We start from the raw sequence: 24,505 nt of genomic DNA, 5'->3' as shown, positions 1-24,505 counted from the left end.
ATTTATGATCCTCTACCAAAAGAAAACTTGAGAAGTGATGAAACAAATAGTGCTATGAAAAATCCAGTCCCCTGGGAAAATCTTAATGCAGAAGACATCAATAACCAAGTTGTTTTTTATGGAAACAATGTATCTATTTGTCACAAAATACCTAATGAAGGTAAGAACAATTTATGGCTTAATCGAACTTATTAATAAAACATTTAAATATTAATAAAATCTCTGTTAAGATATTGTATTTTTTGTCTTGTATGTATTATGATTAAACTATATTGATAAAATAAGTTTTAGAAATTTGTTCTGATTTGTACAGTTTGATTTTAGAGTCACATGATTTTTGTCATCAGCATCAAAATGTTCTTTCAAGATATAGCACCATAGCAGATAGTTTCTCTTCTGCTATTGGCAATGCAAACAAGGCTAAAGAGGGATACATGAACAAAAAAAATCATATTTGAGTGAAGCAGATTACTTGAATGGTTTAGTTCGTTTAACTTTTTGTCTTTTTTGTGTGTGTGTGTGTGTGTGTGTGTGTGTGTGTGTGTGTGTGTGTGTGTGTGTGTGTGTGTGTGTGTGTGTGTCTGTGTGTGTGTGTGTATGTATATATATATACATATATAAATATAATATATATATACATATATAAATATAAATATAAATATAAATATATATATATATATACAGGGTTAGTCAAAAGTTTTGTCTCCCCCACTGGTCTAACAATTTCAACTTTAATACAAAAACAAGTAATGATTTGCAAGAAATACATATTTATTAAACACAACAATACATAAACCAATAAAATAAAAATATAATTCATGCTTAGTACTTAGTATGTCCTCCATTTGCAGCTCGAACAGCCGCAACACGACTCGGCAGAGATTCCGCCAGAGCCTTCAGATCACCATCCATCAATTTCCAAGTTTTTTGAACACGGCGTACCAGTTCTTCCCTATTTTTTGGCCGTGGTTCAAGCAGCACACTGTCTTGAAGTTTTGCCCACAAGTGTTCGATACAGGTCATGTCAGGGCTGTTACCTGGCCACCGACCTTTTAAGATAAAGGCGGGAAAATTTTTACGACAAAATTCCTGGGTCTTCTTCGCAGAATGTGCTGGAGCACCATCTTGCTGAAATAACACATGTTGAGGGCTAAACACAAGTTGGCGACAGTCAGCATCATTACCGGCTTGTTTTCCTACACAAGCTTCTTTATAAACTGGAAGAATATTATTTATGTAATAATCAGCATTGATCGTAACTTTTTCTGGGACAATTATTAATTTTGTCAAACCATACCCTGACATTCCACCGGCAACCATAATTTTAAGTCCATTTTTTGGCTTCTGCGCCGGGATAATTTTAGTTTTGTCGTCAGTGCGAATGCAGACATTTTGTCGGTTCGGAGTCGGGAAATGTTCGATGGGCGACTCATCCATCCAAAGAATGTGACTCCTCTTGATACGCCCCAAATGGTTATCGTCCAGATACCCGTTTTCGTCTAACCACTGGCACAGCTTTAAGCGATCGTCTTTATTTTTTGCAGTTAGTAGGGGTTTTATTGGCTGTTTATAAGCAATTTTACCCCACGGTTGTTCGCGAACAAATCTTCGTACAGTTGACTCTGATACGATTTTATTTTTTTCCCGATATCGATGCGACATGTTCAGCTTTCTTGCGCAAGCACCTGGAGATGAACCCTACTTATTTTTTATAGTTTCGGTGATGACTTTTTTTGACGCTGGTGACAAAGCCTTCGGACGACCAGAACGAAACTTGTCGTTAAACTTTGACAATGGTGATTTTGTCCAGTACCGCTGAACCGTTCGTGGATGACACCCCAACACTTTGGCAATTTGTGTCTTCGTCATGCTGGCTATCTGCAGTTCCGCCATTCTTTTTCTTAAAGCAGGAGCTGTATTTGTGACACCAGCTATTTTTCCCATCTAAAATAATAATACAAAACATAAGTTTTCCAGAATACTTTACTTGTAATTGAAATTTAATTTTAGGGTGGGGGGAGACAAAACTTTTGACATGCATGATGAAAATTTCACCTTTAAAATTTTGAACACTAAACTAAACCCTAACAATCCGTGTTTTCATTTTATAATAATATAGACAAAATACTATCTATTAATCATGCTCATTATAAAATAACTACGTTTATTTAATAACAGCACCTTATTAAATATTCTTACCTTCCTGCTTTATAATAAAATCTTCGTATATTAAATTAAATAGTTTTTATGTCAAAAACATATTTTTAAAAATAACATCAGTAAACAACAGTATTAAGGTCAAGGTTAGATACTGAAAATAATTATCTATAAATTACAACGCTGACAAGAGATAAAATGTACTTCAAAAAAAGTGCCACTAAGGGGAGACAAACCTTTTGACTAACCCTGTATATATATATATATATATATATATATATATATATATATATATATATATATATATATATATATATATATATATATATATATATATATACCTATAGTAAAGGTATTAAATATACAGTTTGTGGTCAAAAACAGCTTATAGCTTGTCTATGGTTTTTGACAAGATTAAGGTTTTTGACAAGATTAAGGATTAGATTATACTGACAAACTAACAAAATTAGGGTTTATAAGATTATAACAAAACATATTAATTTAATTGAGGAAACTAATTAAATTAAATATTTTTTTAAAAAACCATAAAAACGCAAATTAAAAGACTAGAATGTTTTAAAAACATTCTGAATGTTTTTATTCTATTTTTTAAAAATAAAAACATTCTAAATGTTTTTTATCAACTATCTTAAAGCCTGCTGCTACAAGTGAGTATTGCTACATCAAATATCTTATAGCCTGCTGCTACAAGGGAGTGCTGCTACATCGACTATCTTATAGCCTGACTGGCAATGGAGTGCGGCTACATCAACTGGGGTTTGGTCAGGAAAGGCAGTCTACCAAATAATAAAAAATAAAAAATTCCAAAAAAATAAAAAATTTTCTGGTGTTCAAAATATATTTTTTTAAATAAAAACTGACCTAGGTAAAATTAATAACAACAATGTAAGAGTATATGTATATGTGTGTGTGTATATATATATATATATATATATATATATATATATATATATATATATATATATATATATATACACATACAGTGCTTTTAAAAAATATAGCCATGGTAAAAATTTGGGTTCATTTTCTTTTTCAAAACATCCCATCCATATTTCCTAAAGACTTTGTTTGTAAAATCATATTTCATCCATATTTCCTAAAGACTTATTTTGTGAATGACAGGAAAAATATTCCTCTAAAACCAACATGTCAATGACAAGTTCATATAAAGTTACATGTTTTTCATAACTTACTTTTTTTAAAGGAATACAAAAAACATACCTGAAAAGATTGTAAAAAAGAAAATAGGCGCACAAACTTTTTAATTGACTTCCATACTACTGTCTTGTCAGCCCAACCATTATTCGTAATAATTTTATTAATTTATATGTTAGTTTAACAATTTCCCATTGATAAAATTACTTATAATTTATATGTTAGTTAGACATAAAATATTTAAATCCCATAAAATGTTTAAAATTACTTATGATTTATGACTTACTTATGGCTAAATGTGACTAGTTTAGTCACATTTAGCCATAAGTCACATTTAAATAACTTGATATGACCTAAAATTAAATATACATCAAAAAGCAGTAAGCAAAGCAACAAAGTGGCAAATACGTTTGAAGGATGGCTCAATGATCACTATTAAAGAAATAGCAAGAAAAAGGTTAAAAAAAAATACTGAAAGCAAAAATAGTCTTATATTTTGTCAAGTAAGAGCCAATCCAATGTTAAGCTATCGTGAACTCACCGACGCATTCAATGAAAACTGTGTAAAAAAGATTTTTCTCACAAATAACATAAAATTTGTTCAATACCATCTTTAGTTTTTATTTTATGGTAGTTTAAATATACTTTAAGCAACAAAATTTTACTGCTCCTATTTTTTTTGAAAACACTGTATACATATGTATATGTGTGTGTGTATATATATATATATATATATATATATATATATATTATATATATATATATATATATATATATATATATATATATATATATATATATATATATATATATATATATATATATATATATAGTGTTAGATTATTTGAAAAAATACAACTTTGTGTTGGAACTTTCATGCCTTTCCACAATCATCAGCCATATTTAATTCTTTAAATCAAGAAAAAAGAACTATAAAGTCTATCTATCTATCTATACATATATATATATATATATATATATATATATATATATATATATATATATATATATATATATATATATATATATATATATATATATATATATATATATATATATAAACTTGTCATCCGCTCCCAATCAAGCCACTTTTTCCACAGCTATCTTCTTCCCATCAAATAAAAAAGTTTTTTTTATTTCATTCATGTCTGGCATATTCTTTGCTTATTTAGGTTAAGACAAGTTGTGTAATAAGATACAGCAAAAGTTTTAATTTTTTCCTTGTTGTTGATTAAATCTATTTAATAAATTCTATACAAATTAATTATATAGAAAATATATTAGATGTAGAATTTGACTGTATGTTTTGTGATACTCTTGTTTGTGATAGCCGCCCATTACCTCAAGGTTATATAATATTGCAAATTAGAATTTTTGTTAAATCAATATAAATAGTTTTTAGACTTTGTATACATGCCGCAGCAAAGGAAAAAATCTTAATAACAATAAATAAACACTACCTGAAAATTTTCTCTTTATTTTCACCTAATATTGTTTTTATTGCATTCAAAATCATAAACTGCTTTTTTTAGATAAATCAAAACCTTATTTTTGTAAGTTATTTTTTTTCAAAAAATTGAAAAAAACTTACAAAAAATAAGTGAATGATATCAATGCTCAATTTGATTTAAAAGAAAAACAAGAAATAATTCCTAACAACTTTAAATGAGCAAAATCTTTCTATAAAATATATTGTTGAACTTTAAAACCAAAGAAAACAACTTAATTTTTAGAAATTTGCATTACAATTACAATAATCAATGTTCAAATAAAACTAAATTCTTCTTCAACTTAAACCAAAGCATTATTACTGGTGTCTTTAAAGGGTTTTATGTCAGGCAAAGAGAATCTGGTCTGAAAAACATCTCAAACAAAAAATTGATAGATACATTTTTGAAAATGAGTATATAAAAAGTCATAAAACAGCTTAAGACAATTAATACCACAAAAAATAACATATCTCAACAAATAGATAAAAAAATTAGAAAAATAGCTTGGATGCCTAATATTGGTTTGAAACTTTGAAAAGAATTTAAAACATCAGAGTTGTACATTAGCTCATAATTTGAACAATGCAACAACAAAACAAAACTGGACAAAAGCCACTAAGTATTCTAAAACATACATTGCTACCTTTGATTGACTGAATCCAATTAATCTAGAATACTAGACCAGAAATATTAGGAAATTCATTGAGGTTAATAAAACAAAAATTCCACATTAACTGGAAAGTGTGTAAGTTTGTCTCCATTTTTTTTGTAATTTTCAAATTATATTTTTCTTTTTCTTTATATCTTTACAATTAATAAGTTTAACTGATTTTTGAAGTGTGCATTTATTAATACAAATAATAATTAATAAATAATATGTATATATATGTATATATATATATATATATATATATTTATATTATATTTATATTATATTTACTTTAAAAAAAAAAAAAAAAAACTTACATATATATATATATATATATTATATATATATATATATATATATATATATATATATATATATATATATATATATATATATATATATAATATATATATATATATATATATATATATATATTATAATATAAATATAAGATAATACTTACTTCATCTGATTGTTTAGATTTTAGTTCTTCGGATTCTTTTAATAGTGTTTTTTTATCAGATGAATTATTTTTAGGTTTTTCAGATGCACCAAATGAAAGTGACTTTTGTGCTGAAGTTTCATTTTTATTTTTACCAAACACCGGTTCAGGTTGGCCATCTAAATTACCTGGCTCATTTAACTTCTTTTTAGCATTCTAAATAAAATAAAAAAAGTATAAAGTAAAAATAAATCACTATATATTATTGCTGAACTTAGTAGTAATAATGCTCATTTGTGAGATTTATATAAATAAAAGAGTTTTTTTATATTGCAACAAATCGTTTTTGCTTATCAAATACTTCTACGAATAGCCATGAAAATACTTTTATGTGTGAGTTATTTTATTCAGAATTTAAATAAAATGTTGGTTTTGCCATTTTTAAAGTAAATATTTTTATTTAAAATTTGAATGAATTTTTGTTAACTTTTTTTTTGTCGTTTCTATAAAAATTACGTTAATTTAGAATTTAATTAAAACATTTTTTGTTCTGTTTTTGTTTTAAACATTTTGTTCAATCTCTAAATAAAACATTTTTTGTATTTTTGCAGTTTTTATTTTAACTATTATATTTACAACATAAATAAAACATTTGTTCTTCTGTTTTTTTTTTTTTTTTTAATCATTTCATTTGTTTGAAGCATTCATTCCGATGTTTTTTGGTATATGTAACTAAACTGACCTATCTCTTTCCTTTTTTTATCTGCCAATATTGTTGTTATTCGTGACTTTAATGCTTTTACTTTTTAAAGACATTAACTTTTTTAAATTACTGCAAAACAAGTTAAATATTATTCAACTCTTTTTTTATTATTAGGGAATAATAATTTTCTTTCAAATTTTTATTTATATTAAATAATTAAACTTATTAATACATTTTTAAAAGTGTTTGATAAAAACAAATTTCTTTCTTTTCTCTTTATAAATTTTCTGTATAAATGAATTAAAATATGTTAAATTTTTTAAAATGATTATTTTTTAAACCTCTAACTGCGCTTTGCAACGAAAAATGATTTTTTATTAAAAAAAAATAGAGAGTGACAAATAAAAAAATTACGTTAATTAATTTACTTTATTTATTAAACGTTGATTTTTTTATCAGCGATTTTGTTGTGAAAACAAAGATTATTTTTCGAAACAAAATTTATCAAAATTATATCACTGTATATATCATTTATTAAAAAATAATCGCTGCGCTTTAAGTTGCATTATAAAAAAAAGTTCAACTTACATTTGGTGCAAACTTTTGCTGCAGTCTTAATTTAAAATTTTATTTTTAGTAAAAAAAAAAAAATCTTAATGAAAGAAAGCCGAAAAAACAATTGTGATAAAAATGAGCTAATTTTTTTTTAATAATAAATAAAGTTTAAATATTGAACAATATTTAGTAATTTTTTAAAATAAATTTCCCAGTTAAGTTGAACCCAGGCATTAAATTTAACTTTAATAAACTTAAATATATATTTTTAATCAAAACTAAATCATATACTTTTTAATCAAAGTTAAATTACACTTTTTTTTTATCAGAATAAAAAGATATATTTTTATTAAATTAGTTTTAAATTAATTTAAATATCAGAATTAAATTATATAATTATAATCTTTGCTTTTAGCTTAAAGTATTAGAGTTTAGTATAAACGAAAAAATCAATCAAAAAAAATAAGAAGTAGGGAAAAGAAGAATAAAATATCAAAATATCATATCAAACAGAGATTAAATAAATCATAAATTTAACTTTTTATTACTTTTTTTATTTTTCATTTAAAAAATTTCTATTTACATAAATAGAAATTTAAGTAAATTTTTTTATTGCAATTAAAAGTTGTATAAACATTCTTGTGCTTACGAGATGATAAATAGAAGTTTTTATTTTATTTCTTTTATGGTTTTTTTTAAGGTTACGTTTAATAACTTCATATAAAAAAAAAAAAATGTAGTTAACTATAAACAAATTTGTTTTCTGTTTCTAAATATTTTGATAAAATAATTAGCTTAATAGAGATTTTCATAGCTTTTAATTTTATTTGAATTTTTTTCATTAATAAATAGCATTTATATCCAACTCTCAAAATTAGGGTCAGCATTCAGCAATGCTGACCTTGTTTCTATGTTTTATGGTAACCCCTTTGTGTCAATTTTTTTTTTGCCAATCAGATGCCGACCTCTAACAGTTTGAGGTCGGCAATTTATTGCTGACCTTATTTTTCCTGATTCCGAGGGTTGTATATCTAATATTATTGTTAAAAGTTAATATGGTTTTTAATAAAATAGTTACTTCTTTTATCTTACAGCTTATAGAATAATTTTAAAGTTAAAAAATGAGAAAAAGTTGCTTAATGGAAACCAACCTAGACGTATGTATAATTGCTAAATGCATACATAAACTGCCGGCAGCTTAATTTTTAATTTAAAATAATTAATTTAAATTGCAACTTGTTTTTCCTATCTTTGTATGGTGTTTTCAATAAAATGCCTAAATTATACTTAAAATTCTTAAATATATATATATGTATATATATATTCTTAAATGTATATATATATATATATATATATATATATATTATATATATATATATATATATATATATATATATATATATATATAAATGTATATATATATATATATATATATATATATATATATATATATATATAAATGTATATATATATATATATATATATATATATATATATATATATATATATATATATATACACACACATATAATATTGGACTTGGCAAGTGCATCCTTACTTAAAATGCACATGACAAACCAAGCAAGTTGCTCATAAGTGTAGTTTTTTAAGCAAGGTAATATTTTTTATACAAACTATCAGTTCAAATCTGTTTGTTTTTTTTTCATGTCAACAATGTATTAAGATACTATAAATTTATTCAATGTTTTAAAACATTGAATAAATTTATTAGGTAAAGAAGTTTAAACTTTTCAGCAAAAATACATTGATTTCATTTGCATGATCTCTTAAAATACAAATTTATCAAAATTTACAACCATTATAAATAAGTTTAAGCATAACTTACAAAACTTAAATCATTAAAAGAAACCTAGGAAGTGAAAGAAATAAAACTTTACATAAATCTTTATAAATAAATAAAAAGTCTATTCTTAGTTCAGTAGAAAGTAATTCAAACCAGTCAAAAAACCAGATCAGAAAATTAAAGTAATAAAATACTAGAGTTTCATAAAAAAAATGCATCTAAAAAAAGCTTAGATGGACCCACAAAGAAGTTGTGCATCCATCATAAAGTCAACAAAAAATAAAAAAGTTGGGTTTTTCACAATTTTTATTCGTTGTTTTTTGTTTATGAAGTAATAATAACAAATATTTATAATAAAATTAAATTAAAAAAAAAAAGAGCCTACAATGGCCATTTGGGCCATACCCATTTTGTATATGTACGACAAAAACAACTGTGCCACAAAAACCACAATGCTGGCTTAGGTGACCTAAGATATGGAGCTGGAGTGCTAAAATGTTTACCTATGAATTAAAGTAGTTTCAATAGTTTTTTATTAGTTTTTTTTTAATCTCAAAAAAATTATTAGCTTGCTAAAAAAGCACATAGGAAATTTTTCAAATACTATTTTTGTTTATATTTATTTTGGTATTTGTTCACATGCATTAGGTCACCCTATTTTAATTTTTGTTTGCATGTATTAGGTCACAAAAGTATGATTGCTATGAAGTTTTATGCTCAGTTATTCTTTATACTAAAAAATTTTGAAAATTTTAACTTGGGTTAGAATTTTAACAAAAAAAAATTATTTTTATATTTGTTTTCTCAGGGTTGAATGCAAGAAGCGAATATGAAATTTGAAGTCACACTTCAAATCTAAAATTTGACTTGAGCAAATAGTGAACTTAAACTCAAGCTATATTTAAAAAAAGACGGTTTTCAAGTTAGACTTAAGAAAACCAAAATTATTTTCAAATGCAAGAAGAGAACTTGAAATTTCATATTATACTTCAAGCCTGAAGACTGACTAAAGTGTAATGCAAGCAGCAAACTTGAACTGTTTTTTTAAGTTTACCGACTAGACTTGAAAGCAAACTCGAAAAAAGTAAAGCAAATTGCCATTATCATTTTGTGAATGTTTGGCAAAAAGTTATACAGAGTATTCTATTTTCAAAATAATTTGGGAAATATATTTATCAATTTACTCATTTCAGAAGTGAATTACAAATAAATCATTTCTCTCTCTTTCTCTCTCTCTCTTTCTCTCTCTCTCTCTCTCTCTTTCTCTCTCTCTCTCTCTCTCTCTCTCTCTCTCTCTCTCTCTCTCTCTCTCTCTCTCTCTCTCTCTCTCTCTCTCTCTCTCTCTCTCTCTCTCTCAAGCAAATATGTTTTAACTAACTCCAAATAAAATTAAGCACCATTAAATCACTCTTTCCTTGCCCTCAAAGGACATATTTGGAAAAAAAAGGACCTCAGGGTGACTAAAAAAGGGCTTATTTGAGGCATCTTAAGGGCAACACTAACATAAATATATTTATTAAATTTTTTTTCTAGGACATAAATATAGGAATTTCCGATAAAAAAGGTATGGTTTTTTTTTTCAAAGATTATTATTGATTAAAAAGGAATGGTTTTGAAAGCAACGCTGCACAAAGTGCAGCGTTGCCTTTAAAACCTTTACAAAAATTAAATTAAAACATTTTTATTTAAATATCATAGTGATGTTTAGAAATGTATGTATTCTAAGTCAGATTAAAATGACTTGTTTAGTTTCAAAATAATAACTTTTGTTTGAATATGCGCGTACCAATAAGAAAAAATTAGTTATACGCACATACAAATAAGAAAAAAATTAACTGTACGCATGTACAAGTAAGAAATTTAGTTTTTAATTGTAAGGGCATACAATTTCGAATAAAAAATTATACATTACAACCATATGAATATACTATATGTTTAAGATATAACATGTTATTTATACTATTTACAATATAAAAATATGTTAAATAAATAGATAAATAGTAATAAATTACCATGAAAATGTTCAAGGGAATAGGAAAAGCATGAGAATTAGACAAAAAATGTGCGCTGAGATTTAAAAAAAAAAAGAAATTATTTATAATTAAATCAGGAAAATGTTGGTTATTTTTTATTTTTAAAAAACTCACTTTAATATATTTACATGAGAAAAAAATAAAATTACATAGAGAGAGATAAAAAAAGTTTAATCTAAATGATCTCAATAAAAAAACTTTTATTTAGAGATTCAACTTCTAGCACACAAGGATATTTTACAACATGCTTATCTGCAATCTAAACTGCCTAAAACTACCAAAAAGATTAATTTAGTTATAATTAAACTGTAAGTATACTTTGAAGAATGTTAAGAAACCTTGAATAAAGATGAGGTTTGATGTTGTTAGTGACACTAAACTAAAAACCGTTTTCACAAAGTTAGATAAACAGTATTCTGGTCTGAAGAATAATGAAAAAAGAAGCTCTAATAATATTTTTCATACTAGAAAAAACCTTAATACAGTCTTTTGAGCATATCAGATTAAAAAAACATATGAAATAAAAAATTAAGACATAATAAAAGATCCACCAAAGGTAAGTTTGAGAATTTTATGGTATTGGAAGGTTGGAGTAAGAAAATTCATTTTTCTTACTCCAACCTTCCAATACCATTAGGTATTGGAAGGTTGAAAAAGCTAAAACTTTACATTTAAAAATTTAAGATATTTTTATTATTAATTATTTAAGTTAAAATTAAACTTTTTTATGCTTGCAGGCAGCAGAGATAAACAGAAAGAAAAAAAGAGCAAAGAAAGTGCAACCAATGGAGTCTAATTATAAAAATGAACCCAGTTCTAATAAAAGTTTTGATTCATTTTTCAATTCAATTTTTGAGCCTAGTGGCTTTTACCAAAAATAACCACCCCAATTTAACAGTAAAGTAGCAGTAGAAATAATAATCGATGTGTATGCTGGGAATGTTTACATTATGGCTACAATAAGTGATGTTTCTCCAAATGTTAAGCAGAAATGACAAGTGCCATTCTGAATGAAGCTACTATTGATCTTATAGATATAGATTGCAGTAAATCTGGCCGAACAATTTTTATATTGAGATTTTATAGATAGATGTTATAGAGTTAGTATAGATGTTATAGAGCTAAACATGTATGTTATACTGAAAATGATATAATAGGGATAGAAGGCATCATATTTATATCCCATAACTATTTATTTTCTGAAAGATAAATAAAATGAGATTTAAAAAAAAAAATGAAATACCAATGATAGCGGACACAAGGAAATAAGACTTTTGCAAAAAAAAAATTTTTTTTACAAAAGAAAAGTCTGACTTTATGGCTTTGCAAGAGTTAAAAAAATACTTACCAAGACTTAAAACTACAATAGGCGCATTCTGTAAAGAAAATAGATACAAATAGAAAAAACACTTAAAAATCTTTGGGATATATAAAATATATAATAAAAATTATAAACAAATTAGCTGAGACCATACTTTTTAGAAAAAAGTATGGTCTCAGCTAATTTTTACTTAAAATTCTTTTCCGAAAATTTCAAAACATTTTTTGCTATTGATTTGTGAAAAAATTGTAAACTTTTTAAAAAAATTATTAAATTTTTTCCAAATCAATCAATCAAGCAAAAAGATTCTATTTAGAAAAGTTTAAGGAAATTTAAGTGAATTTCTGGAATTTCTGAAATTAGTGGAAAAAACTCATCTATGCTCAAAATTATATATTTTTTGAAAGATAAATAGATAGACATATATCTTTAAAAAAAAAAGTTAAAGTAATAATGATGGGGGACATACATGAGTTTTGTTGAATAATTTCAAAAAAAATTAACACGCCAAAAAAACTGTCAACTATTTCTATTACAGAGCTTTTAAAGTTAGTTTATTACAGACAATATTGAAGCCAAACATAAATTTATTCTTTAAAACATAAAATCAATAATTCTAATTAATGGATTTGCTAGAAAAACTCTTTATTTATTGATTGATTTATTTATCGATTTATTACTACACTGTTGTTAACAACCGGTTTCAGTGCAAAAGTGCTAGAAAACCTTGTAAAATATTTAAAATAAATTGCTTTTGATAAGTAAAATTGTAGTTATAACATTAGAACATGTTATTTCATTCTATCTAAAATATAAGTAATATTGAATATACATAGAAGATTCTGAATTTATACATTAGTAAACATTACTATGAATCTAAATAAAAATAACTAATATTAAAACTTAAAATGTAAATTATATTATTATTATGTCACGTCACTAAATTTATCTTTTTGTAAGAAGTATGATCAAATCCTCTCTTGTGAGGCAATTTTTATTCAATATAAAGGGCTTTTGAAATTAAATTACTTTAAATCTCTGCGTGGAAGCTAATAACATTTTGAAGTTGTATTTAGTTTGATTCAATGCATGGATAAAGCGCATTGCAATAAATTTACCTACAAACTAAATCAAAACAACCAGTTAATTTACATTGAATACTACAATAACTCACAGTTACTCAACTATTAAATTTACTTAATATACTCAAAGACTTGCAAAAGTTACCCATATAAATGTTTCTATTTATTTCTTATATGTTGTTAACACATGATATAATCTTCTAACTAAAAACTATTTTAACAAGAAATCTCAAATAGAATATGAAAAACGCGATTCCATTTTATTATATTTTCATTTTATTTAAAGTGATATCAAGATTAAATATTTCCTATAAATTCGCAAGTTGTTTTTAGGAATTTTTTAAAAGAAATCTATTTGAATAAAAGAATTTTATTCTTCTAAAATTTTCTTATTCAAATGATTTTGCAATTGAAATTTGAAATTTAAAAAAATTGGAAAAATTTAAAAGAATTTTAACAATTAATAATTTTAATTTAGTTACAGAGGCGTCTGTAATAGTCCATAGTGGGGAAGAAAGTTTTATTTAATTTGTAAACATTTTGAATAGTTAATATTTTTTGTTTCTTGAAAATAGTTTTATAAGTAGAATTAATCTATTGCAAATGAAAACATTGATTATTGCAAACGTTAAACCAAAAATTAAATTACAAAAAAATAAATTATTTCAAAAGAAATAATTTATTTTTTCTGTTCAAAGAAATTTTTTTCTGAAAAAACAATTTAAGCATATACTTAAACTTAAGGAAATATAAAATAAAGGAAAAATTCGATTAGACCAGATTTTTTTATTTCACTTTTTATTGCAAAACATATGGAATGAAAAAATTAAATGAAAACAACAACTTAAAAACCATTTGAATGAAAAAATTAATTATACTTAAATTTTTACTTTAGATCAAGAAACAAATTATAAAAACGTGTTATCTAATATTTTTTTGCTTTGATCTTACACTTTTTGGTTTATAGATTATAGACTCGTATGCTAAATTTAAATTTGAAGTTTAAAGTTTAACGGCAATAATGCTTTAATTTATTAATTAAAACAATTCAATTTATTTACTACTTTTTATTTTAAACATGTTTTATGTTATTAATCTTATAAACTGTATAAAACAGCTATAAAATAGAGACAAAAAGTTGTTTTACATAAACACAAGCTCTTTACATTTTCAAAACAACTTTGCAGTTGTTATATCGTTGTTTTATAGCATTTTACAATACTCTTTACTTATATATATATATATATATATATATATATATATATATATATATATATATATATATATATATATATATATATATGTATATATACAGTTTATAAGATTAATATATATATATATATACAGTTGCTTTAAATATGTTTTATGTTATTAATCTTATAACTGTGTATGTGTATATATATATATATATATATATATATATATATATATATATATATATATATATATATATATATATATATATATATATATATACAGTTTATAAGATTAATAACATAAAACATATTTAAGGCAAAACAATTTTAAATATATATATACATAAATATATATTTATATTTAAAAATTTTACCTGCCAAATCTACGAACAAACTAATTCTATCGGTTCAAAAAATACGCTAAGTGAAATAAAGTTCTAGAGTATTCTGTTGAAATGTTTTAAAAATTGTATTATTCAAGATTTGTTAAGTTTTGAGATATCTAGTATAAATTGTTTTAAGAATATTTAACAAACGAACTATTACTTTAATACTATGGCTCATTCTCGGAGCCACATCTGCAAAACCATAAATCTTTTAAACTATTATTATTTGTTTACAAAAATAAATGTTTTAAATATATATTTTTTAAATTGTCAACATTTTGAAAGTTTATTATATATTATAGATTTTATTTGTATTTTATTTTTTTATTTAAAAAGTTTTATTTAGATTTTGTTTTTTTATTTAAAAACTATGTATTTTTATGTAAATGCAATTTTGTGTATCTGTTTTCTATTCTAATGTAATCTTTTAAAGCAATTTTTATGATTTATTTTGTAAACAAAAAGACTTTCAACAATAATTGTGTTTTCAATGAAATTATTAACCATCAAAGTTAATAAAACTAATTATGAAATAAACATAAATGAAGTTTCTGATTACTAAACAAAAGCATGCAGACAAAGTAACTTGCGGATGAACAAGCACCGCGTGTGGTCACGACAGAACATAAATATATATATATATATATATATATATATATATATATATGTATATATATATATATATATATATACATATATATATATATATATATATATTATATATATATATATATATATATATATATATATATATATATATATATATATAGAAAGTTATATTGTTGTTAGCCAATAATTGCGAATTAAATCAACTTACTTAATTTTTTTATTATTTAAATAAAAATAAAATAAAACAATTTAAACTACTTGGTTCATTTTTTTCTTAAACTAAATTAAAAAAAAAAATTAGTATTAGTAAGAATTAGTGTAAGAATAGTTTTGAAATTATTTTAGTGATTTTTAGTTATACTTTCTTATAGAAAGAAAAGTTTTTAAGTTCTTAGATATTGGTTTACTCTAATTATTTTCGCTTCAGTTGCCATTCTTATAAACTCGTTATACTTAAACCTCAAGTTTTTACTTTTTTCTGTTTTAATTACTAATCAAAATTTAAAAGCCCACTCACTAAACGTTATCAGCCTTATTGTGAAGCAGTTCCGCTTTCTCTTAATAAAGTATTTTTTAACCTTTTTAGTTGATTTCTATCTGGTTAATTTAATTTCTACAGTAACTCAATGATTTAATTATTTTATTTGTTCATCTTCCAAGAAGAATTGTTTCAAATATGTTAATTTTTTCAAACTACGCAAAGCATAAAATAGTTATTAAAAAATTAACTTTTTTATTTATAAAATAATTTAGCTTAAATAAAACTAAACCTAGCATTATTTTTATTAGAATCTTGTTGGACTTTTCAGGGCCGCAGCTATTTTTATTTTGGAGGCCTTTTTTATGTGCCACAGCGTGAAAATGAATTTAAAAAAAAGCTCTTCTTGACTATTTCGGGCCCCCTAACATCGTGGGGACTGAGGCTATAGCCCACTCTAACCCCAAACCTCCTTAATCCAGCACTGGAAATAAGACACGAGTATATAAATAAAAACTATATTATACTTGATAAATAAAAGAACATTTGTTTCCTTATTAAGCAATTTTAAGATGTTACTTTATATAAAAAATGTAGCTTAATTTTATAAAAAAATTATAATCAAGCGATGTTTTGAAAATATTTGCTCTAAATGTAATTTTTTTGCTTTAAGTTTTTTCACGTTAAAAGTTATTTTCTTTTCCTAGTTTTTTTTTTTTAATTGTCTCTCATCAGTCCAATTAATCTTATTTGCGCTTTTTTTGTTTTGTTTTTTGAAATGTTCTCAAAAGGATTAAAAAATCTGGCCAGTTTTTTGAAACTAAATATTATTTCCGTGGTCAGTAATCAATAATGATCCCTCCCACTACCCAACCAAGCCTGTGTATATATATATGTATATATTAGGGTGGCCCTTATTTTTAAACTTTCAAATTGTTTAGCTCCCAATCCCATTTCTTGTTCCAATCATGAAAATAATGATCTATACAAAATTTAGCGTAATCAGACAACTGCAAGTCGACCCTCATCATCCATGAAGTTTCGAAATTTTTGCTTAGAGAGTCATTTTTGAGGTGAAAAGTTTAAAAACTGTTTTCAAACTGTTTTATTCGTTTTCTTCTACAATGTAAGAGTTGTAAAGCTTACAACAAAGGAAAGTGGTATACTAGTAATTCAAGAAGTTTCCATTTTTTGACAAAAAGCACAAATTCCTACTAAAAGAACTGACCACTGTGTTGAGAAGTTACTGAAACTGTATGATGAATGGAGAGCTTACAAAAGAATTTGATGAGAGGTGCAGGCAATGCAAAGAAAAAAGAGATATCTGTGTAGACAATATGGGTGATCTGTTTGACATAGCTCATTCAGAAGCTTTGGAACAAATGAAAAATGAAGAGGATAAGAATTTCTTAATCCTTTAGCGCCTAAAAGGATGACCAGGGTCTATGCTTGGTGTGGATCACAAACTAAAACACAAGGAAGAAAGGGCACTGAAGCGCACTGCAATGGAAACTGCCAGGAGAAAAAGAACTTATAAAGAAATGGAACAACATTTTGGTACTTATGAGCTTTCTACATCAAAAACTGATAAACCTGGTGATAAATCGCACTTCTTTTTAACGCCTTAGAAAAAAATTTAGAGAAGCAAGACACTCAGAAATTCAGCAAAACTTTAACCTTAATGATTGCCAAATTCAGGCAATTTGCTGTGATACAACAGCAAGCAACACAGGTTGAGTAAATGGTGCCTATACAAACCTAGAAAAATTGTTCAATCGTGACCTATTGTACCTCCCTTGCCGTCACCACATTTTTGAGTTTTAAGGAGCTGTTTCGAGTCACTGATGGGTGCAATTTCTGCTCCAGACATGGCGTTTTTAAAAAGATTTAGAGAAGCCAGGACAAAACTCGACAAGAACGTTTATATAACTGGTAGTAATGAAGTGCCTGATAATATCCGCTCTACCATTCTTGGATTTGTTGAACACTGCCTTTCTACACAAAAACAGCAGAGAGATGATTTCCGAGAATTGTTGGAGTTAACAATGATCTTTCTTGGTGGCATTCCGAAGAACGGAATATTGTTTCATATACCAGGAGCAGTAAGTCATGCTAGATGGATAGCAAAGGCAATTTATGCATTCAAGATATACCTGTTTCAAAATCAATTTCAGTTATCACATACGGAGAAGAACTCTTAAAGAAGAAAATGTATGTTCCTTACATCAGTGTACGTTCAAGCCTAGTTTCTATCATCAGAAGCAATTACAGCACCATATCGTGATTTCATATTCATGTGTTCATTCAAATTCATGCGTTCATTCAAATAATTATTGAGACAGATCCACAAGTCAGTAAGGCTGCTGCAAAGAAATTTTCCAACCACCTCTGGTACTTAGTTCCCGAAACTGTTGCACTTGCCTTATTTGACAACAATGTTCCACCAGCAGTTAAGGCAAATATGGCTCAAGTTTTGCTCGACAAAGATGAAGAAGTGGAGGAAGATAAAAATCAAGTCGAGAGATATATTCTTCCCGAAAAAGACTTTTCTTCCTTATTAAACATCGAGTTTCCATCTCTGTTAACTCCTGGTACAAAAACATTCTTCAACAGATTTTCTCTCATCACCGATTTTCTGAACAAAGACCCTTTTCAAGAACAAAGAAAATAATGGTTGTGAATGATGTTGTGGAAAGAGGAGTCAAACTCATTCAGGAATATAATAACATTCTCACCAAAGACAAAACTGAGAAACAATTTGTTTTACAGATCATTGCCGGAGACTGTAAAAAGTGCCCAACTGCTACTAAATCCTGTCTTATGAAACAGTAATGTTCAAGGTTCATTGGTTCACATTATGTTTTGATTCTATGGGCGTTATTGTTGTACATGAAAATGCTTTTGCCTTATAGCTTTTTGGTGTAGTAAATAAGAACATGGTCGATATAGACAAGAGTATGTCAATTTTGAATGGAATTAATCATTATGCATATTATGTTCCAACTTAAAGGCGTTTGACGGTCACCTTGCAGTTGTCCGATTGAGCTGAAATTTTGCACAGTTCCTTATTTGGTTGATTGGAACAGGATCAGGGGTTGCTCTCTAAGAGCGTTTATTTCTTTCATATATATTCTAAAACACAAATAAATAAAGAGTATAAATATATAAATAATATAAATTCAGACTTAAAATAGTTAAAATAAACTTAAACAAAGCAAAACTATTGAAAAATTATTATGAAAAAAAGAGAAAAAATCTCATGTAAACAACTGTTTCTTTCAAGAATGCTTTCATAATAATAATAATAATAATAAATAAGCCATATATAACCTTTAGGTTTTAATAAGTTATAAATATTTACCAAATTATTATATGTTTCCTGATGGTTGCAATGGTTAACAGTAAAATGACAAAATAGATTTTAACACATATCAAAAAACTAACATTTTTGAATTTTTGCAAAATTAATTACAAACCATTTAACCATTTATCAAATTTAAAATTTAACAACTTATTAAAAATAGTAATATGACTATAAACTTATTTCTTTAAAAGGTCTATATATATACATACATTTAAAAAATACTCTTATTAATGGCTTTGTAGCTTTATAAAAGAATTTAATTTTTAATACTATAAGAGGATGAGCCATTAACTTCTTTCGCTGTTAAAAGATTTGCAGATATTGCAAACTTTTTAACAGTTAAAAAATTGTAACTTTTTAAAAAACTTTAACTAATAAAAAAATCATAACAGTTACCACATCTTCTTCTTTAGTGTTGCTTGAAAGACTATTCAGTTTTTCTTTATTGTCATTGTTATTACCAATATTTTTAGCTGAGCTACAAACACCTTTGTTTTCTACTGGATTTGATTCTAAATGGTGATTTTTTTCATCAGACTTGTTTTCAGGTAGTTCCTAAAAAGTCATATTAAAACTTATGAAGAACATAAAACCTTTAGTTTTATTTTATATTTTCTGTTATAGATGTTGCAACATTTTTTGCTAAAAAATAGAATTTTTGAAAAAAAATTTATAATAGAAAATTTATAACAATTACCACATCTTCTACTTTTGTGCTTTTGTACTTTTTGCTTTTACTTTGTACTTTAATGCTTTTGTACTTTTTGTGTATTCTGTACTTTTGTATCAAACCTTCTACTTTTGAAAGTCTATTAGGTTTTTCTTTATCATCAGCATTATTACCAACATTTTTAGCTGAGCTAAAAGCACCTTTGTTTTCTACTGGATTTGATTCTAAATGGTTATTTTTTTCATCAGGCTTGTTTTCAGGTAGATCCTAAAAAGTCATATTAAAATTTATAAAGAACATAAAACCTTTAGTTTTATTTTATATTTTCTGTTATAGATGTTGCAACATTTTTTGTTAAAAAATTGAATTTTTGAAAAAAAATTTATAATAGAAACTTTATAACAATTACCACATCTTCTACTTTTGTGCTATTTGAAAGATTATTAAGTTTTTCTTCATCATCAGCGTTATGAACAACATTTTTTTCTAATGGATTTGATTCTAAATGGTCATTTTTTTCATAAAGCTTGTTTTCAGGTAGATCCTAAAAAGTCATTTTAAAAAGTTATGAAGAATGTGAAACCTTTAGTTTTATTTTATGTTTTCTGTTATAGATGTTGCAACATTTTTTGCTAAAAAATTGAATTTTTGAAAAAAAATTTATAATAGAAACTTTATAACAATTACCACATCTTCTACTTTTGTGCTATTTGAAAGATTATTAAGTTTTTCTTCATCATCAGCGTTATTAACATTTTTTTCTACTGGATTTGATTCTAAATGGTCATTTTTTTCATCAAGCTTGTTTTCAGGTAGATCCTAAAAAGTCATATTAAAACTTATAAAGAACATAAAACCTTTAGTTTTATTTTATATTTTCTGTTATAGATGTTGCAACATTTTTTGTTAAAAAATTGAATTTTTGAAAAAAAATTTATAATAGAAACTTTATAACAATTACCACATCTTCTACTTTTGTGCTATTTGAAAGATTATTAAGTTTTTCTTCATCATCAGCGTTATTAACATTTTTTTCTACTGGATTTGATTCTAAATGGTCATTTTTTTCATCAAGCTTGTTTTCAGGTAGATCCTAAAAAGTCATATTAAAACTTATAAAGAACATAAAACCTTTAGTTTTATTTTATATTTTCTGTTATAGATGTTGCAACATTTTTTGTTAAAAAATTGAATTTTTGAAAAAAAATTTATAATAGAAACTTTATAACAATTACCACATCTTCTACTTTTGTGCTATTTGAAAGATTATTAAGTTTTTCTTCATCATCAGCGTTATTACCAGCATTTTTAGCTGAGCTAAAAATACCTATGTTTTCTAATGGATTTGATTCAAAATGGTTACTTCTTTCATGAGGCTTGTTCTCAGCTTGATCCTAAAAAATAATTATTAAAATATTATCAGGATCCTGTAACCTTTATTTCATGTTTTCTATATGTGTTTTAAACGATAACCCATAGCCAAAACATAAGCAAAAAACCATAACCTATAGCCACAAACTCATTATTTAATTATTATTTAAATTCATTATTTATTCATGCAACTGTTCATAGTTCTTATAATGGAATAAAATTTTATAAACCAGAACAAAATTTAAATTTGTATTGCTGTGTTTCTGATTTTCTCTAAGTTATTAAGATAATAATTTTAATAGTTTTAACAGTAAGTAATTCTATCAGTCTTGGATTTAAATGCAATTTTAAAAAATTGTTACATTATGATTAACCTTAACTGTTGATGTTTTCTAAGGATTTTATTTTACTAGAAGGCTTTAAACGAAATAAAAAATAAATTATAAAGATTGTTTAAAATAAACGCTTTTTGTGGAAATTTTTAAAAAATGTTATATATAAATTTTTTTATGTAGGCATGTATTTTTTATGATAAATTTAAAGGTTGGAAAATATTTTTTGATGTCTTTCTAAAAATAAAATAATGTAAGTGATTATTTTCTTTTTTTAAGCAACTATTTTTTGAAAAATTTTTTTTTAAGTTACTTTATATAATGAATAAGTTCAAAACTTTTTGTGATTAGTTGCTTAAAATGAGTGTATATAACATTTAATATAAATTTTATATTTTATATAAAATAACTTTAATTACTTCTATAAGCATGTATTTTGTAGATTAATGTAAAAGTTTTGAAGTATAGATAAAAACATTTTTTATCTATTTTTAAACCTTTTAAATAAATATTTAAAATAAATCTTTTTGCAAGTTTTTGGAAAAAATAAATGTTTTTACATATATATGTATATATATATACTTTTTAATAATTTTATATATATATATATATATATATATATATATATATATATATATATATATATATATATATATATATATATATATATATATATATATATATATATATATATATATATATATATATATATATATACTTTTTAATAATTTAAATAAAATTTGTTCATTTATTAAACAATCATTAGAAGTAATTTGTTACTTCATATAAAAATTTTTTGTATAACTTTTAATAAAACATTTCAAAAGATAAGATTGAACGCAATTAAAAACGTAACAAAAGGTAATTTTTGCTTTGAGTTTGAGTTTTTTGAGTTTTATTTTAATGCTTATATATTTCTTTTTTCGTAAGGAATTGTTTTCTTTTTTCTTTAATTTTTGCTTTTTTTTAAATTTTTTCTTAGTTTAAGTTAAGCATTAGCCTTTCTTTTTTCTGTGCATTTCTGAAATGTTTAAATCAGAACATTTAAACAGTCATGCTCAAGCTATCATAAAAAAAATCATTTGCATGGTCAGTTATAGTGTCTGATCACATACCATTCCTGTCCAAGCCTGTGTTATATGTTTTTGTTATGTGTATTATGTTTGAAAAGAATTTATAGACATAAAACAAATTAAAGTTAACATATTTCAATTATATATATATATATATATATATATATATATATATATATATATATATATATATATATATATATATATATATATATATATATATATTTAATTTAGTCAATGTAGAAAACTTGCAAAGCAAATAGGCTATTCAATGGAAATCTTTATATCAAAAAAAAATTATATACCAAAAAACAGTTGATATTTGAATTCTTGTTTTTATTTAAACAATCTTGCATTTAAAAAAATAAACTAAATTAAAGACTTATCCCAGGCAATCAACTTTTATTAGCTAATAAATAATAAGTTTAAAAAAAAAATTTATAATAAAAAATTATAAGAATTACCATATCTTTTTCTTTTGTATTATTTAAAAGATTATTTAGTTTTTCTTTACCATCATTGTTATTATCAACATTTTCAGCTGGGCTACAAACACTTGTGTTTTCTGATGGATTTGATACTAAATGGTTACTTCCTTCATGAGGCTTATTCTCAGAAGCTAGATCCTAAAAAATCATATTTAAATAAATAAGAACATGAAACTTTTAAAAGATGTATTTCTTTTTTTTTATATTTATTTTAAACCTGCAAAAAACCATAACATATTGCCAAAAACACACTTTAATGAATTATAACAAAATTAATTACAACGATAAATGATTTAACTATTTGGCCTAATAGACCTAATATTAATTCAATTAATATATTTAAGGTTTTTTAAGTCAAAGCTTGTAACTTTTCAGCTGAAGTAATCGCATCAGACTTGAAATCCCAAATTTTCAAAGTTCCAAACTTCACAAGCAATTCTTTATTATAACTACTAATGCAAGTTTTTTGTAATTATTATATCTATTTTGAATACATATTTATAAAAGATATAAGGATAAAACTATTACTAGAAACTTACAAAAGGTTTTGTTTAATGCATGCATAACAGTGAAAAAAAATTACGCATATAAAGCGATAAATATAGATATATATGTTATATATTTAGTAAATATATATCAGCGCAGAAAATAACTGCTGGTCAAGGGTTAACAACTGCTCAAAATGATTTAAATTACTATTTTGACTTCTTAAAATTAATGGTTGACCAGTTGAAAAAAAATCAGAGTTTCAAAAAACAAGATTTGATAAAAAATTAATTATGTAATTTTATAAAATACTATAGTAAAATTTCATAAAATCAATTAAATTTTGAAATAACGTTTTAAAATTTTTAGATAAATTTAAAATTACTAATTGTGCATTGACGCTTTTTTTCTGTAATAGGATTCTTAAAAAATATAATAAATATATATTAAATAAAAACCTCATTTTATATAACATTTTGACAGTGAAAACCAGGAGGCAGTAAGTTAATTTTTTATGCTTCCAAAGAAAAGGAGTTTTAGATTTAGTATGTAAAGGCTAGAAATGTCAGAAAGTCCTAATAATTATTTAAATATTTAGTAAAATTTTTTTTATGCGTCCAGATTAAGGTGACACTTGCTC

The 24,505-nt window shown here is 24.4% G+C and overlaps 1 protein-coding gene across 3 annotated transcripts in view; it reads right to left on the bottom strand.

The window, feature by feature from the left end:
• Positions 1-24,505, bottom strand: part of LOC136092367 (E3 ubiquitin-protein ligase rnf213-alpha-like) — a 237,700-nt gene that overhangs the window by 188,919 nt on the left and 24,276 nt on the right. For all 3 annotated transcript variants that reach the window (XM_065820440.1, XM_065820441.1, XM_065820442.1), the window contains exons 4-11: positions 23,356-23,517; positions 21,351-21,509; positions 21,077-21,208; positions 20,803-20,934; positions 20,525-20,659; positions 20,143-20,382; positions 19,842-20,000; positions 5,936-6,130 (exon numbers count right to left, since the gene is read on the bottom strand). In XM_065820440.1, coding sequence (XP_065676512.1) covers positions 5,936-6,130; positions 19,842-20,000; positions 20,143-20,382; positions 20,525-20,659; positions 20,803-20,934; positions 21,077-21,208; positions 21,351-21,509; positions 23,356-23,517 — 1,314 coding nt within the window. The remainder of the gene's footprint in view (positions 1-5,935; positions 6,131-19,841; positions 20,001-20,142; positions 20,383-20,524; positions 20,660-20,802; positions 20,935-21,076; positions 21,209-21,350; positions 21,510-23,355; positions 23,518-24,505) is intronic.

Source organism: Hydra vulgaris, chromosome 15, assembly GCF_038396675.1.
Source record: "Hydra vulgaris chromosome 15, alternate assembly HydraT2T_AEP".
In the NCBI taxonomy this organism is placed as follows: domain Eukaryota; kingdom Metazoa; phylum Cnidaria; class Hydrozoa; order Anthoathecata; family Hydridae; genus Hydra; species Hydra vulgaris.
This window is presented reverse-complemented; position numbering and strand designations above follow the sequence as displayed.